At 39.1% G+C, this 14,526-nt stretch overlaps 1 protein-coding gene across 2 annotated transcripts; it reads right to left on the bottom strand.

Annotated features, from left to right (window-relative positions):
- Positions 1–388: 388 nt before the first annotated feature.
- p4ha1b (prolyl 4-hydroxylase, alpha polypeptide I b) lies at positions 389–13,630 on the bottom strand. Of its 2 annotated transcripts, none has more exons than XM_014971334.2 (15): positions 13,392–13,630; positions 9,942–10,024; positions 9,683–9,779; positions 8,991–9,142; positions 8,167–8,304; positions 7,765–8,004; positions 7,447–7,664; positions 7,186–7,362; positions 5,651–5,721; positions 4,222–4,321; positions 4,013–4,066; positions 3,853–3,918; positions 2,891–2,959; positions 2,520–2,616; positions 389–1,676 (listed from the first exon to the last, which is right to left on the bottom strand). In XM_014971334.2, exons 1-15 carry the CDS (start codon positions 13,403–13,405, stop codon positions 1,606–1,608), a joined length of 1,647 nt encoding a protein of 548 aa, XP_014826820.1. In that variant the 5' UTR covers positions 13,406–13,630; the 3' UTR covers positions 389–1,605. The 2 variants fall into 2 exon arrangements, with proteins under 2 accessions (XP_014826820.1, XP_014826819.1); XM_014971333.2 differs by lacking the exon at positions 5,651–5,721 and adding an exon at positions 6,941–7,011 and having other exon boundaries at positions 13,392–13,629.
- Positions 13,631–14,526: the final 896 nt, after the last annotated feature.

Here is a 14,526-nt window from a genome sequence, read left to right as displayed (position 1 = left end):
CAACTTTGTACAGAACAAAGTATTCAATGAGAATATTTCATTCATTCAGATCTAGGATGTGTTATTTGAGTGTTCCTTTTATTTTTTTGAGCAGTGTATATTTGTACATTTTGATTTACCAACTTACTAAATAGAATGTGCCATATTAAACTGTGTTCACTACACAGAGGAACGACCATTCCCCATTGGCTAGATATGCAAAAAACAAAATACCTTGTTCACACTTCAACTGATTTTTTTTTTGTTCGTTGTGCCCTCAAGGCCCAAGGAAAAATATAAAGATATCAGAAACTGCAGTTATGCTGAATGTTATGTCATGTCACTCTACCTTCACTTAAACGTAAGGGAAAGTAGACCCAACCCTCAATTCCTGAAACAAAAGACAGAATTTATTTTTCTGTCAGTAAAAGGTGTTTATTATAGAAAAGACATTTAAAGATGGCTTGGGACATATAAATAAAAAGCATCTCTGGAAAATCCAAATATTTTCACACTTACAGACATACCACAATCAGTAAAAAAAAAAAAAAAACCAGATTTTATGACTGTGACGATTGGTGTTTGTTGCCTTGCTCTTATTTACTTAATAACAGCTGATAATTATTGATTTTGCATCAAACTTTATACAGGGTGACTAAACACCAACTTGAACTCATGAAACAGTACAACAGACCACAATGGAGTGTATGCAGATGGGATTTTGCATGACTTTATAAACACGCCTCGTTTATGCACAACCTCATTTATAACTTTTAGAGTGAAGTCACAGTGTAAACACTGGGGGAAAAGCTCGGCAAATAGCATAATGTGCGACATGCGATAAAGTACTGCATAGATTTAGCAAAAGATGAAAACTTTGCTCTGAATACCCCTTCTACCAGTGACACAGGGGAATTTTTGTTTGCTCGTGCACCATCTAAGGTTTTTCATTAAACACTGTATGAAGTTTAAAAATGTTCTAGATTTAAAAATGAAAATTCAGTGAACCTACAAAAGTATGACACTTTACAACTGCTACGTTTTTTTTTTCTGTTTTTTTTTTTTTACTGAACTGATTAAAACGTTACAGTTTCCAAAAACTCTAAGGGCCTAGGGTCACATCAGTCAAACAAAATAATTCAAACAGTCCACATAAAAATGTGAAAAAGGAAAAAAAAAAAAAAAAATCCTTTACCATTCAATTTAAAGAGAGGGAAACTGGCCCCTGCAGTCACAAACTGAAGGATAACCTCACCACAGAGAGCTGGAGTTCACTCAGAGTGCAAAGAAAGACTCATGGGAGTGAACAGAACTCGAGTGTTTCTCAAAACCAATCCGACGACCCTAAGAACATGTTATCTGTCACGGCGACGCGGACGCTGTCCAGGGGGCTCGATGTTATCAAAACAATCTCCGGGCTCGCAGACAGAAAACAGGTGAGAAGCAGAACCGACTGTTTGCCGACAGACAGACAGACAGGGAGGGAGGAAGGGATCCATTTGGACCCCATGGATCATCTGTGACGTGTTTGCAGTGTTCTCTGGTCCTCGGTGGTTTACAAGAATGAGGCGAGGGGTAAGGGATTCGATAGGAAGGGTTGTTTTTTTTTCTTTAAAAAAAAAAACATTATTCAGTTTCATTCAGGCCGCAGGGTCGCCGCCACTCCTGACCTCGTTCGTGGATCCACTTGTTCGATACTGGAAGACAGAAAAATAGAATCTTGAGAATATTCTAGTTAGTTAGTTGCTTTGTTCTCGCAAATGTTTACATACTCTTTGGTGTTTTTCTCATTAGCTAATGTACTACAAAAATGTTTCAACCCATTTTTGGGGGATTTTATGTGAAAGAGGGTGCAAAACAGTAGGTGAAGTGAAAAGCTAGCACTGAAATTCAACCTGAACACATCATTCCCACTGTGAAACATAGTGGTGGCAGCATCATGCTATGAGGAAACAGGACTCTCCTGGACGAAAACCACTTCTAGAAGGACAGCAATCTTAAATATAACGCCAGAACTTCAATGAAATAGTTTAGGAAAAAATATATATTCATATGGTAGAATGGCCTAGTCAAAGCTCAGACCTAAATCCAACTGACAGTCTCATGCAAAACTAAAATTGCTGTTTACAGATTCTAATTATCCAACTGGACTGAATTTGAAGTATTTAACAAAAACAAAGAGGCATTCCCCAAAATGATTGCATCCTTTACTGTCGCGCACCTGGCAAGATTTTTAGTTGTAACACAAATTCTTTCGGGTTCATTATTATCCACCAGCTTTTTTCGATCAGTCTCATAAATTCCCGACAAAACACATTAAGTTTAAAGTGATAAAATCCGGGAAGGTGCAGAAAAGTTAAAGCAGTGTAACTATTTCAGCAAAGCAGCACCCCATATGTACATTTACAATTCAGACATGTGCAATTAATACAATGCTAAGGACCCAAATGAAGAAGCAGAAAATCCAAGCCTGATGTCTGAAGGCTAATCCTGTGTGTCATAATGTAGAGCCAAGGCTGAACTCTGGAAGAGGAACTCACCCCACTTGTTGCCCACTAACACCGGACAGGCTGCATGCCTGGTGCTATAGTCTCCTTCCCCGCTGGCAAAAAGATTGTACCAGAACACAGCGGTACCCTGCAATCAATGGTAGATGTTAGCAGCAACTCTCCATCTGTACGAATCTGACTTAGCATGGTTTCATCTCACACATCCACTCTCAATTTTAAAAAAAAAACAGCTATTATTATCTACATAATTTAGAAAGAACTGTGCATGCTACAAATCTCAAAGCCATTTAGTGTTTATTACATCTGAATGTCTAAAATTGCTTTGACAAACATATGTGGTATTTTATAATCCAGCTAAATCGATTATGTGACAAGTAAATAAAGTGTTAGTGTGCCGTTACCTTTTTAGGCCAAACAGCTGCACCTACATCTGGGAATACTGTGGCGCCCCCTGCAGTCACATCGCTCATCTGCAACAGATAAAGTAAAGAAAAAAATTAGCTGCTGACAGGTTTGTTGGCCCAACATCGTTCTCCAGTCCCACTGGGTGATCCGGAGGTGCTCCTGCATCAGAGCGGTCAGAGCAATGTTTATTTATGAGTTACATATGTGGACATAAGGTCAGTACTATTATTATTTTATCTATTTGATATTTGAGAAATTATTTCTAAGCTACAGTCAACTACTAATGCTAGTGATTAAGTTTTGCTGTTTCATCAAGATTGTTTTCAGATATTTGCCACTAAAATGTGAACAAATAAAATACCGTAAAATAAGTCACTTTGTTACTTACTAAAAGTTTTTCAGACATGTGATATGTAAATATATTGTTAGGCTCATTAGGCTTTGCAAACTTTGAGAGACAAATGTTTTGTTCCAATCAGAAATTAATTTAAGTCCCATACTTTTTATTTTTTTACATATTTATAGACTTATTCAGAAAATCTATTAAATTTCATGCACATTTTATGAGTTAATTGAAAGAACACTGCCAATATTTCAACAGTGAACTATCAATTTAATATTTGGAAATGTTTCTCTAATGCATATCTGCACTGCACCAATGAATATTATCACATACTTTATTTTATTGTCTATTAATTAATTATTTCAGTCACTTAAACATTAATAGGCGATTGCCAACCTACTAAAGGTGCATGCTTGCACTTTTTATGCTATCGAGAACAAATAAGACTTCTAACAAGCATCATAATAATCAAAAACAGACATACACCACATTGCTGGCACATTATACATAGAAGTGAAAAAAACAACAACACATGTCTATATGACAACCGGAGTTTTTAACAAAAGCCACTGGTTAACTTGAAGCCAGCCCTGGACTTTGTATGCGTTTACTTACATAAAAAAGCCACGTTGCAATACGATTTCCAGTTCCCAGTTCTTTAAACGCATCTGGCTCGTCTTTCTGTGGAATTGTCGCACACCAGATGTAATGTCATGTCATGTCAATGCAACTGCTCGAAAACAGAAAATCAACTCTCAACAATTAAAAAGCTTACCCTTCCAAAGTCAAAGTGAGGTTCATACTGCCCTCCAACACCGTAATTTGCAACCTATGAAATCAAAGAAAAACAACAAGTCGCTTAAATTGTACACATGCAGGAATAAGCCAATAATCATGTGGGGGGGGAAAAAAAATAAAAAATGAAAAAAATCAGGAAGCCTTTATAAATATTCACTTTTTTATTATTATTATTTTGGGTTTTACCTGGAGTTCTTCTGCTGTGTCCATTTCCAGACCTGTAATGGCTTCAATCCTCTCATTGATCCTTTCAATCACAGGATCCTCGTAGCTGGTGAGCCAAGCACTGCAACAATGGAGGCAGAGCAATTTAGATTGAGGACGTTTTTTGTTTGTCGTGGGATACACATTTGTCCACTAGATGGCAGTAGAAACTTTTTCAGTAAAAGCAACAAATTCATGCCATGCTTGAAAACATGCATGGGAAAAAACATTTTAAAAAAAGCATGTGTGAATAAATTAGAAACATGGAAAGAGCCCAAGGATCTCCAGTCAGCTCAGGGTGCAGGTTTGTGCACTTTTGTGGTGTGGTTGAGCACCACAGAGAACAGATTTTTTTTTAGGATTACGCTATTAGTAGGTAGATATATATATATATATATATATATATATATATATATATATATATATATATATATATATACATATATATATATATATATATATATATATATATATATATATATATATATACATATATATATATACATATATGTATATATATATATATATACTAATGTTAAGTTCAGCGTCTTAAATGAAAATTTTAAATTGACGTTTTTATGGAAGAAGCAGTAAAATCCCATAATGTCCACATCAAACCAGCCATGCTACTAACAATGGAGTTTCCACAACAATAAATTCCAGCTCCAAAAATAAAGATTTGCTTTCAGACATGAAAAACGGCATTCCCGTTTGGAAGGGATGGATTTAAGCAAGTCACGTCTGACAAAAAAAAAAAGAAAAAGAAAAAGCCTTCCATCCGCTCCTCCGGCTCATCGCCAACCGAATCTACGATGGTGTGCTGACTCACACGTAATGCGCAGAAAAACCATCAAAGTGACGCCACACCCTCACATCCATGTGTGCTGACATTAACTACCAGGAGCAGTAAAACCAAAGTGATGTGGGGGTTCGAGTTGGCTGCTGGGCCTGCTATATTTAGGTCTGGATACAAATTTCAGAAAACATCGCTAAAATAGTTTAGATGAGATAACTAGCATTTAGATTTGCAAATGAGCATTTCATGTAATCCAATCCATGGCCTTGAAAAATGACTTCACCTCTGGTGCTAACAGTGAAGCTAACAAAAAATGAAAATCTAAATTTTTTTTAAAAATTGCACTGCTGCACCACCGCAGCCATGGTGGCATGTTATGACTTCCTGTATGGGAAAAGGCTAAAAGGCAATAAATAACAGTTCAGCGAATCATCCACAGGGTTTAATTATCTTGGCTTAAACTAATTGTTTGCACCAATAATAATTAAAACCTGTTTATTGTTAGTTTTCCATCTAATTATTTGCATTTTCCCTGTGCAAGGTCAAACAAAGCCAGCCATTAGACAATGACAAAGCGGGAGCTGGATGAGGACCTGCTGACCTGTGACCCCTTACCTCTTGGAGACTCTGTATTGGGCTGTGGTAAGTTTCCCCGTTTGAGGGTCATGCACCGTGGCTCGCCTTAGCTATGGCAGTTCCAGAGGACACAAAGGAGTAGAGGAAATAAAAACGGGAAGAGGAAGAGAAAAAAAAAGAGGACAGACAGAGCAGGATGAATGAAATGGAAAGAGAGAGAGAGAGAAGAAAAGCAGATGGAGTCACTGGTTGTTGATGTTATTAAAAAGAAAAAGCAGCAGAGTGCTCCATACTGGACTTCTAGATGTTGTTTATAACAATCATGTTGATCATTTATTCATCGACTGCCTGTGATGAACCGCATGTGGGACAAAGCAACTATGTTAATCCAAACTAGCAGAAACGGTAACACATTTTCCTCTCCGGTCAGCATGTTGTGTTACCTTTCTGAAGCAGACCCCTGAGCTGGAGAGCACCCCAATAGTTTAAAATGAACAACTTCAGCTAGCAGCGCTGATACAACTTGATACGATTTCTTTGTCAATCAGTAATGGTCGACTGATATGTTTGAGGTGCCTTGCAAAAAGTATTGAAACCTCTTGGACATTCCCAGTTTTGTCTCACGTTACAATCGTAAACCTTTGTGTGTCTTATTGGGATTTTATGTAGCAAACCAACACAAACTACAGCATATTTGAGAGGTGAAAGGAAAGGGATTCAAGGTTTTAAACTTTAACGCAAACAAAATTCGGAGAAGTGTGGCATGCATAATATTACGTTTAAGTGGACTTAAACTTAGAGCCAGAGTTGCAATTAAATTGTGTGTTTTAAAGTGCTTGTGTCAAAATGGACTAGCTAAGAAGAGTACAGACCGAAATTCAATTAAGAACTTGTGACTGTTCAGACTTTCTCCTTTCAACTTGATTATTTTACAAAAAAAAATAAAATAAAATAGACAAAAACATTCCAGATGACCACAACTAGTGGAGACACATCCCATAAGGCTGTATTTGTAAAAAGAATCAAAAGTCCTGCGTTATTTTTGTTCCACTTAGCAATTTTATGGTTTTTTTTGTGTTGGTCTAGCACTTAATAACCCAATAAAATACTCTGAGGTTTAGGGTTATGATGACAAATAAAAGGGGCAAGAAATCATTTTACAAGGCACTGCTGTATAAATGTTTTCTCATTCCGCGTTCAGCTCAAGAGCCTTTGACCTTTAACAAGGCAGCAAAGTGGAGCTCTGGACAGGCCAAAGAAGAAATCGGATGCGTTTTCGAGGGAAGGAAAAATTCCCCCAAAGCTCTCTCCTGCGACCTTCCGTCTTACCTTTTGCTGATCCTGTAATGGGCCGTCTCCAGAACTCCAGTGACAGGGTTGGAGATGGTTGCCCTGCGCAGCTGTGAAGCCAGGGACATGATTTAACCCCCAACAAAGAGGCAGACAAGCATCTTTCTCGGATGCTTGTCTAAACCCGTCAAACCGGCCTCGAGACTTTAGCCTGCCACCCCTCAACATCCAAAATCACAAACACGCCGCTGAACAAGCGCTCCTCTGCTCAGAGAGTTACTCACTCGTGGTTTTGCCAGTTGCTTGACTTTCTCGATTTCTGCGTCGGAGATGATGTCAAGGTAGCGGACGATGTAGGGGCGGTCCCACTCGTCTTGCTGTTTGACCGGCGCCAGCACAAACCTGGGGTGGTGATTGTTGTCAAAGTATCGACAGAACAGCCGGCTCTGTCTGCGCGGGGTCTGGTGGCGAGATTGGGAATTAAACCGGAGTGGCAGATAAAAGCGAGACGCCGTCTCGTTATTTCTGCTGCTTTTCTTCCTCACCATCTTGAGGCCCTCCCCTCGACAAAGCATCTCATACTTCTTCCTCTCTGGGATCATAGAGAAGGAGTTCTTTTGCTTCTTTTGCTTCTTCTTTTCGCTTGTGTCTCTCTTGCCACGCTCCTCTTGCGTCCGAGCCGTTTCCTCTGCGGCTTTTCTCTGCTTCTCCAGCTGGAACTCGAAGTACTTCACGTTGCCCTTGGCACGCTGGTGCTCCGGGTCTGAAATAGTGGCCGAAAAATGGCAGCGATGATGACGCTGTCACCGTAAACAGTTCACTGGACTCAATTCAATTCCCCACTACGGTTGACGGCAGCTTACCCAGTGTGAGCAGCCTCAAGGTGTACTCCAGCGCTCGCTCTATTTCCCCCTGCTGGTAGATGGCATAACTCAGGTAGTCCAGAACCGTCACCTTGTCTATGGTGGACTCCTCTCCCTCGTCGAGCTGTTTCAGGGCCTGCGCCATCCACAGCTCCGTGTGGTAATAATCGGCGTCCGAGTAAGCTATTTTACCCAGCTCGTAACAGTCCTCCACTGTCATCTGGCTCTTGTGCTTCACGCCTGGTGAGCAAATAAAAGGACAACAATGACGCCAGGGTGCAAAAAAAAAAAAAAAAAAAAAAACACTGGGTGCTGTTTAAACAACAAATAAACTACCAAAAGAAAGTAAAAACATTGAGCCCGGTGCTAAATGTGACCATTTACTGAGGCAACAGCTTTTACCAGGAAGATCTCCTGTGGAGATGGTGTTGGCGTCGAGCTTGTAGGTGTCTTGTAACCGGAGAAGAGCTTTAGCCGCTCCAGTCTGGTCCTCCTCTGTGGGGAAGTACTGCCTCTGGATGGTCAGGTTGGAGATAAATCCTGCAAGAATTGCAAACATCAGTATTTTAGAGGCGTATGAATCCAACAGCAATAGCACTGAATACTGCTATGGAGTTTTGGTGACTGCAGTGAGCTTTGGAGTTTTTTTCTGGCGGCCTTACTGTCCTCCTCGTTGTGCAAAGTGAAACGAAAAAACATAGATCCTCGACCAGCCTTAATTGTCCAACCTTTAGTGTTTTAAAACCTCCGATTTATTTCCAAGTTTAAGTGAGAAACTATTTTCTTTTCGCTGCTTACTGACTTAGGAATGTCAATACACAATTGGCGTACTTGAATGACAAGTTGTTGGTTTTTTGTCTTTCCCATTTTGAAGAAATGTCAGATGTCTTAAAAGCTGATAAATCTGGAATCAACTGAAACAAGAAATGACAGAAATGTTCAGTTTTAAGTATTTTCTACAGATTATAAACATGTCAATAATTGTGGAATTTGTTAAAATGTGTCATTTTGTCCACTGACTAAATCTAAAAATTGGATTTTTCTTTTTTTTCCTAATGTGAGAACATGCAACTGAGACAACAGGCACATTTTGTTTGACAGATCTTTAGAGAAAGTTTCAATAAATGTGGACGGCTCAAATATGAACTTTTCACGCTAGAACTTGTCAATTCCAATGTTAACGTGAGAGCTAACTGTGAATGCCAGCACTTCTCAGTTGTCCATACCATCAGTGGTGTCACTAAGCACAAGACTCTCCAGGTCCCCCCACTCTGTGTTCAGCCTCTTCATCAGTTTGAAGGCATTGACGGGATGGCCCAAAAACCCTTCTGGGTCTTGTGTGGCTGTTGCTGTCAAGGAATCCAACTTGTCGGCCCACCTGCCATGAAAAACGACAACACAGATCAAGAGTACTGATCGGAAACGATGGGATTTTGCACCGGAGCTGTCCTAAAAACGCACAACCGTTTCTGAACTTAGCAATAAAAGCGACATAGAGTTCAATGGGACACATGACGGAGCAAATATTCCTCAAAATTGGTTTTAATCTCTAGTTTACTATACTGATCTTCTCAGGGTGAGTCTTCTTATTCAGTCAGAAAAAAAAGTTTGTTTAATTGTTGGATGCAAATCAAAGCTCTTGCTCATCTCATAGCATCTCATCCTCTTGGAATTTAGCTCATTTTTCTTTGTCGTTGAGGTTTTGCACCTGCGAGTCCTTGTTGAATGTGCTTGACATGCAACAAAACAAACTGTACGAAGCAAACTGACATTGAAAGTAATTTCTCGAAAGACGGCTTAAAGTGGTAAATGTATCTGGTGACAGTGGAGACTTTGTGCCCTGTCACGTGAAATCTTTTCAGCTTTTAACAGCTCATAAAAGTGCTGTGCAGTTTGAATATTTCGATCCGATTCTCACCGCTTGACCCGCTCCAGTTTGTTCTCCTCCGCTCGGATGTAATCCTTCAGAGACGTGACGAGGTCCTTTTCAGTGTACAACAGATCTGTCATCTGGCCTGAGTGGCAACAAATCAGAAGAACCGGCATGGGTTACACACTGCATCACTGATATCGTCTTTTCATGATTTGAAAGGTCTGCAAGGCTTCACTGTTTGCTTCTGGACTCGGTTAAATCGGATGATCACAGGGATCAGTTTTACACGGTGTGTGTGCTGTACCTATGGAGGTGAAGAAATCATTGTGGGCTGAGAGTGACTGCAGGCAGCTCAGCAGCAACAAACACCAACATGGCAGCTCCATTCTGAAAGAGAACAGGATATGTCCTTTGGACAAATTCGACTGAAGCACAACCAGACTGACGGGAAAAAAAAGCAACTTGTAATTATCGCTTTTTTATATAATCTAAAAGTTCTTTATCAAAGTTGATTCCTGATGTGCAGATTAGAAATTTTCACTCAATCAGGCACGAGAAACTTTCTGTCCTTGCAGATTATCCTCAAGATTGCGTGACCTACTACATTTGATCTCACTATTATTATAATAAGGTAATGTCATTTCCCTTTCCTCCCTTCAGTGCTGGTTCATCTGATGTCATACGATGTATGACATCAGATGAGATAAAGTTTAAGTCACAGATTGTATTACTAGATCCCATTTATTAAAAAAAAAAAACATCTCTTGTTCACTGAGTTAAAAACTTGAGCTTACTTGACTGACTGTGACTGTGTCACTGTGTGTGTGACTGTGGATTTTTTTGGATTTGCACTTTTAGGTTTTCTGTCAAAAATAGTTTTTCTTTCTGTGTTTTAGAGTATTGTTTTTCCTTCTTGTTGTTAAATAAAGATTTTTTTCTGAAGTAATTATCTCAACGTCAAGGTAAAAAATCCTTGCCATTAACTAAAGAAAATACAAGTTTTTCAGTGGGAATGAGCTGAATATTAAAATGAGAATGACAAGTGAAACTCACAATTTGATACACAAAACAGTCAAACGGTTAAACCATAAACGCTTCTGTTTCACCCTAAAAACACAACCATGTCGGAGACACCAAAATAAGTCTGTGTTTGGTGCCAACAAGTCTGGTTTTGGCTTTAGATTTTGGACAAGGTTTCAATCCAAAAAGTCACTGTGCCTGTGAAGGATGCAACTGCATTTTCTCTTTAAAAGCCCACATTTAATAGAAAAGGAACACATAAAAGATTGGAGGGAAGAATTACAAATTTACACAATGAAATCAACATGTGTGACAAAAAGGTTAGATGCTGAGCTCATTACAGATCTAAACTTAAACCCAGATAGAGACTACATATTTTATATATATGTGTGTGTGTGTGTGTGTGTGTGTGTGTGTGTGTGTGTGTGTGTGTGTGTGTGTGTGTGCGTGTGTGTGTGCGTGTGTGTGTGTGTGTGTGTGTGTGTGTGTGTGTACATTGTCCTTTAGACGTTTCAGTGAAGTAAGCAGTAAGGTCACTAGTCTACTGAGAGAGCAAAGAGTAACACACCCAACACACACACTTGCACCTTTGGGCTATTTGTGAGGGCAAATGAGTGAAGGAGAACCCACAGAGGCATGCGAAAGGCTTACAACAACACAGACAGTCTGCACAGTTGAGGTTTACACTGGGAACCTCCTAACTAAGGTCCAATGACACTGGCAACCACTGTACCAGCTACTTTGGAGATAAAGTGAGATCACTTCTGCTCTGCTGAGAATCAAACTGGAAGTAGAGTGCAGGTTCAGACAGGCTCTGACTTTGTCCTCACTTGAAAAAAACAAATGAATTGTGGAATTTTAATTTAGGTCAGCAGCATGCTGCAACGACAAGCTAAAAAGATATTCAAACAGCTCCCATTTAATCAAAACTGGCAACACGCATAAAAAAAAGTATTACTGAAAACTAATACTGGTTATTATCCCCAAAACACCACAAACCAGAAATGGGTGAATCTTTTCATAACTTTGGGAAGTTACATAGAGACTCTCCTCTGACACAGCAAATTTATTTTCCGGCCACTTTTTCTATTCTTTCTAGCACGTTCTCCACTTCTGCTTTTGAAAGAAAAACACAGCAACGACGGATTGTGAGCAACAGTTCTTTGTCTGCATTATTTGGCATTTTGTGAAATGCAAAATCAGATTAATTAAAAAAAAAAAGAATCTATATTATGAAGTAACTAATAAAAAACAAACACTGATGAGCACAAGATGAGCACTTCATGTAACTTTCTGTATTTTTTTGGCCTACAATATGCAAAACAAATATACTGGAGTGAAAAAATGATTATACAGTTCACTGTCAGCCTTAGATTTTGACTTATACTATATTCCATTAGTCATAAAATAATTGGAGCGCATTTGAAAATATAGGAAACTGGCATTAATTTGAAGTTTTTTAAATATTAAAAAAAAAAAAACATTTTGTTTTCAGTTGTGCTCCAATAATCTGTAGCCAACCAACGAAGTAAGTAAATAAATGAATAAATATGCTAAAAAAATATTCATTCAGAAAAATATTTTTAAAAATTCTAAAAATAGATGTTTCTCCAAACGTAAATGTCCATCCCTAAATCAAAAAAAAAAAAACTGTAGATTTCGACACATTTATTATGCAACCAAATCTAATCTAAAGTTGTATAAAATTCATATTGATCATTCCATTCATATAATCTTTCATCCAGCAGTTATTAATGCATAATCCCTGAAAATTACAATATTTCACATCAGAAACTGTATACTACACAATAAATAAAAAGCATACTTTTAAATTGCCAATTGTTGAACAGCAACCTCAACAAATGTATATTTTTTCCTACCTCACTGCTGTTTTCACACTAAATACAGATAAATTTTTTTTTTTTTCTGTATGTCTTTTAATCCAAGGTATTTTTAGTCGTGGCAGAGAAACTTCCTTACAAATATCTCGTTTTACTTTTATTCTATAGTCATGCTGTAAAAAAAAGAAGAAGAAAAAAACAGCAAAGGATGTGGATGGGAAAGGATAGGACTGCCACGTCTTCGCCCCTCCCCTCCGTGGAAACTCGTGTGCGGACTAAAATCCCTCCGATGGAGTTCTACCTGCTCAAAGCCAAACTGCAATCTACAAACCAACAAGAATCACTGGTTCACGGTCAATCTGTGCTGTAGAGATTAATTGATGCATTTAAGCAAGATGCTTCACTGCTAATATTTATTTTATTTTATTTTGTTGTTAAATATTTTCCATTTTGACAGCACCAATGATGTACTTCCACTCCAGTATGCCGCGTTGTAGAAAATGTATTTAGATTTTTTTATTATTATTATTATTTTAAATTCAAATAAAACAATGCAAAGTGAAGGCAGCAGTAGCATCCCACGCTACATTGCATAGGAATGCCACAACTAAGCCAACGACGTGTGGGCAGAACTACGCACGCTTTTCGCTTGTCTCCTGGTTTGCCAGGTTGTTATTTTGTGTCTATTTTAGCTCCTTCCGGCTATTATTGAAGATCTCTAGGGGTCTTAGCTTTCAGTTAAATGCTTAACGCTCCGCGCTAACACTAGTCTGGGTACATCACGCAGCCTTCAGCTGTGAACTAGAGAATAACTATATAATGTGCGTACAGGCCTTTTTCTCCGTCTCTTATCTGACCTAGGAGGCTGTATCTTATCTGCAGGCTGTATTTACCTCGTCCAGAGCATCCCGTAGCCAGCAGGAGAACCGTGTCCTCAGCCGCTGTGTCCTCTGAAGTAAGTCTCACTTCCTCGGGAAGGACTCGCTGAATTAACGGGGGGGGGGATAAGATCCTCCTCTCTGTGATGTTCCGGCGAACTGTTGGCTACTTGGACGCAGGGGCTGGATCTCTGGGAGTCTCGGCCTGAATGCTACGTGCAGGCTCACATGCGTGCAGTTTTGTGATCATTTTTTTTCGGGGGAGTGGGGGGACAGGGGGTGTCCTGTGTAAAACGATGGGGAAGTTGTAGCTTTTTGAGCTTAAATCCACAGTGACACGACCGCAAAAGGTTTTGTTGAGTGCAGTCTCCTAAGTAACGCCACGCTTCTGCCACGTATTAAAAACGTCTGGGGAGGCAAGAGTGATCATGAAAGTCCAGTTTTCACACCTAAAAGCGGATTTAAGATGAAGTTTTCTACTCATTACATTTTCATGGAGGTTGTGTGAAGTTTGGAATATGAAACTTTGGCAAACGTTTACTCTATTTTCACCTGCAATCTCTGCTTTTCACATACTAGAACATTCCTCCCTGCAGTGTCTGGAATGCTGCTTAAATTCAGCAGGGTGGAGCCAAGAGCAGCTGTGTGTGATAAACTGATTACTCTCATTTCTTAGTGCACTGTGTATTAGTTATACGCCTAGTGCATTCTACACAGGCATGTAAATGTTTACTAACCATAATAAACAGTGGCCGTTTTTGCTGGAAGAGTATATCTTATCTTAAAACAATGTGTTATGCTACGTTCAAATAGAATCTCAGCTACATTTTGGACTGCAGTTTGGACATGCAGTCCAAAAATGGAGTAACATTTTTGGACTGCATGTTACTCCAGTCCAAAAATACTGGACGGTGCCCTGTGATGGACTGAAGACCTGTCCAGGGTGAACCCTTCGTCTTACCCAGTGACATCTGGAGCACCAGCCCCAAGAAGCAATCCTGCAAGGATAAGCAGCGACAGACAAAGATGAATGGACAGATGGATTGTGGTGTTTATTGAGATAAAAAAAAAAAAAAATTAAAAATGGCATCCCCTTACAAAATACAAAATGCACTTAAACTCACCTTTGCTTATCTTTTTAACCATTAGC

This window comes from Poecilia mexicana, unplaced genomic scaffold, assembly GCF_051168715.1.
Source record: "Poecilia mexicana isolate PSO_F unplaced genomic scaffold, ASM5116871v1 scaffold_15, whole genome shotgun sequence".
Taxonomy (NCBI): domain Eukaryota; kingdom Metazoa; phylum Chordata; class Actinopteri; order Cyprinodontiformes; family Poeciliidae; genus Poecilia; species Poecilia mexicana.
Note: the sequence above shows the minus strand (reverse complement) of the source record. Positions and strands in the feature narration are given on the sequence as shown.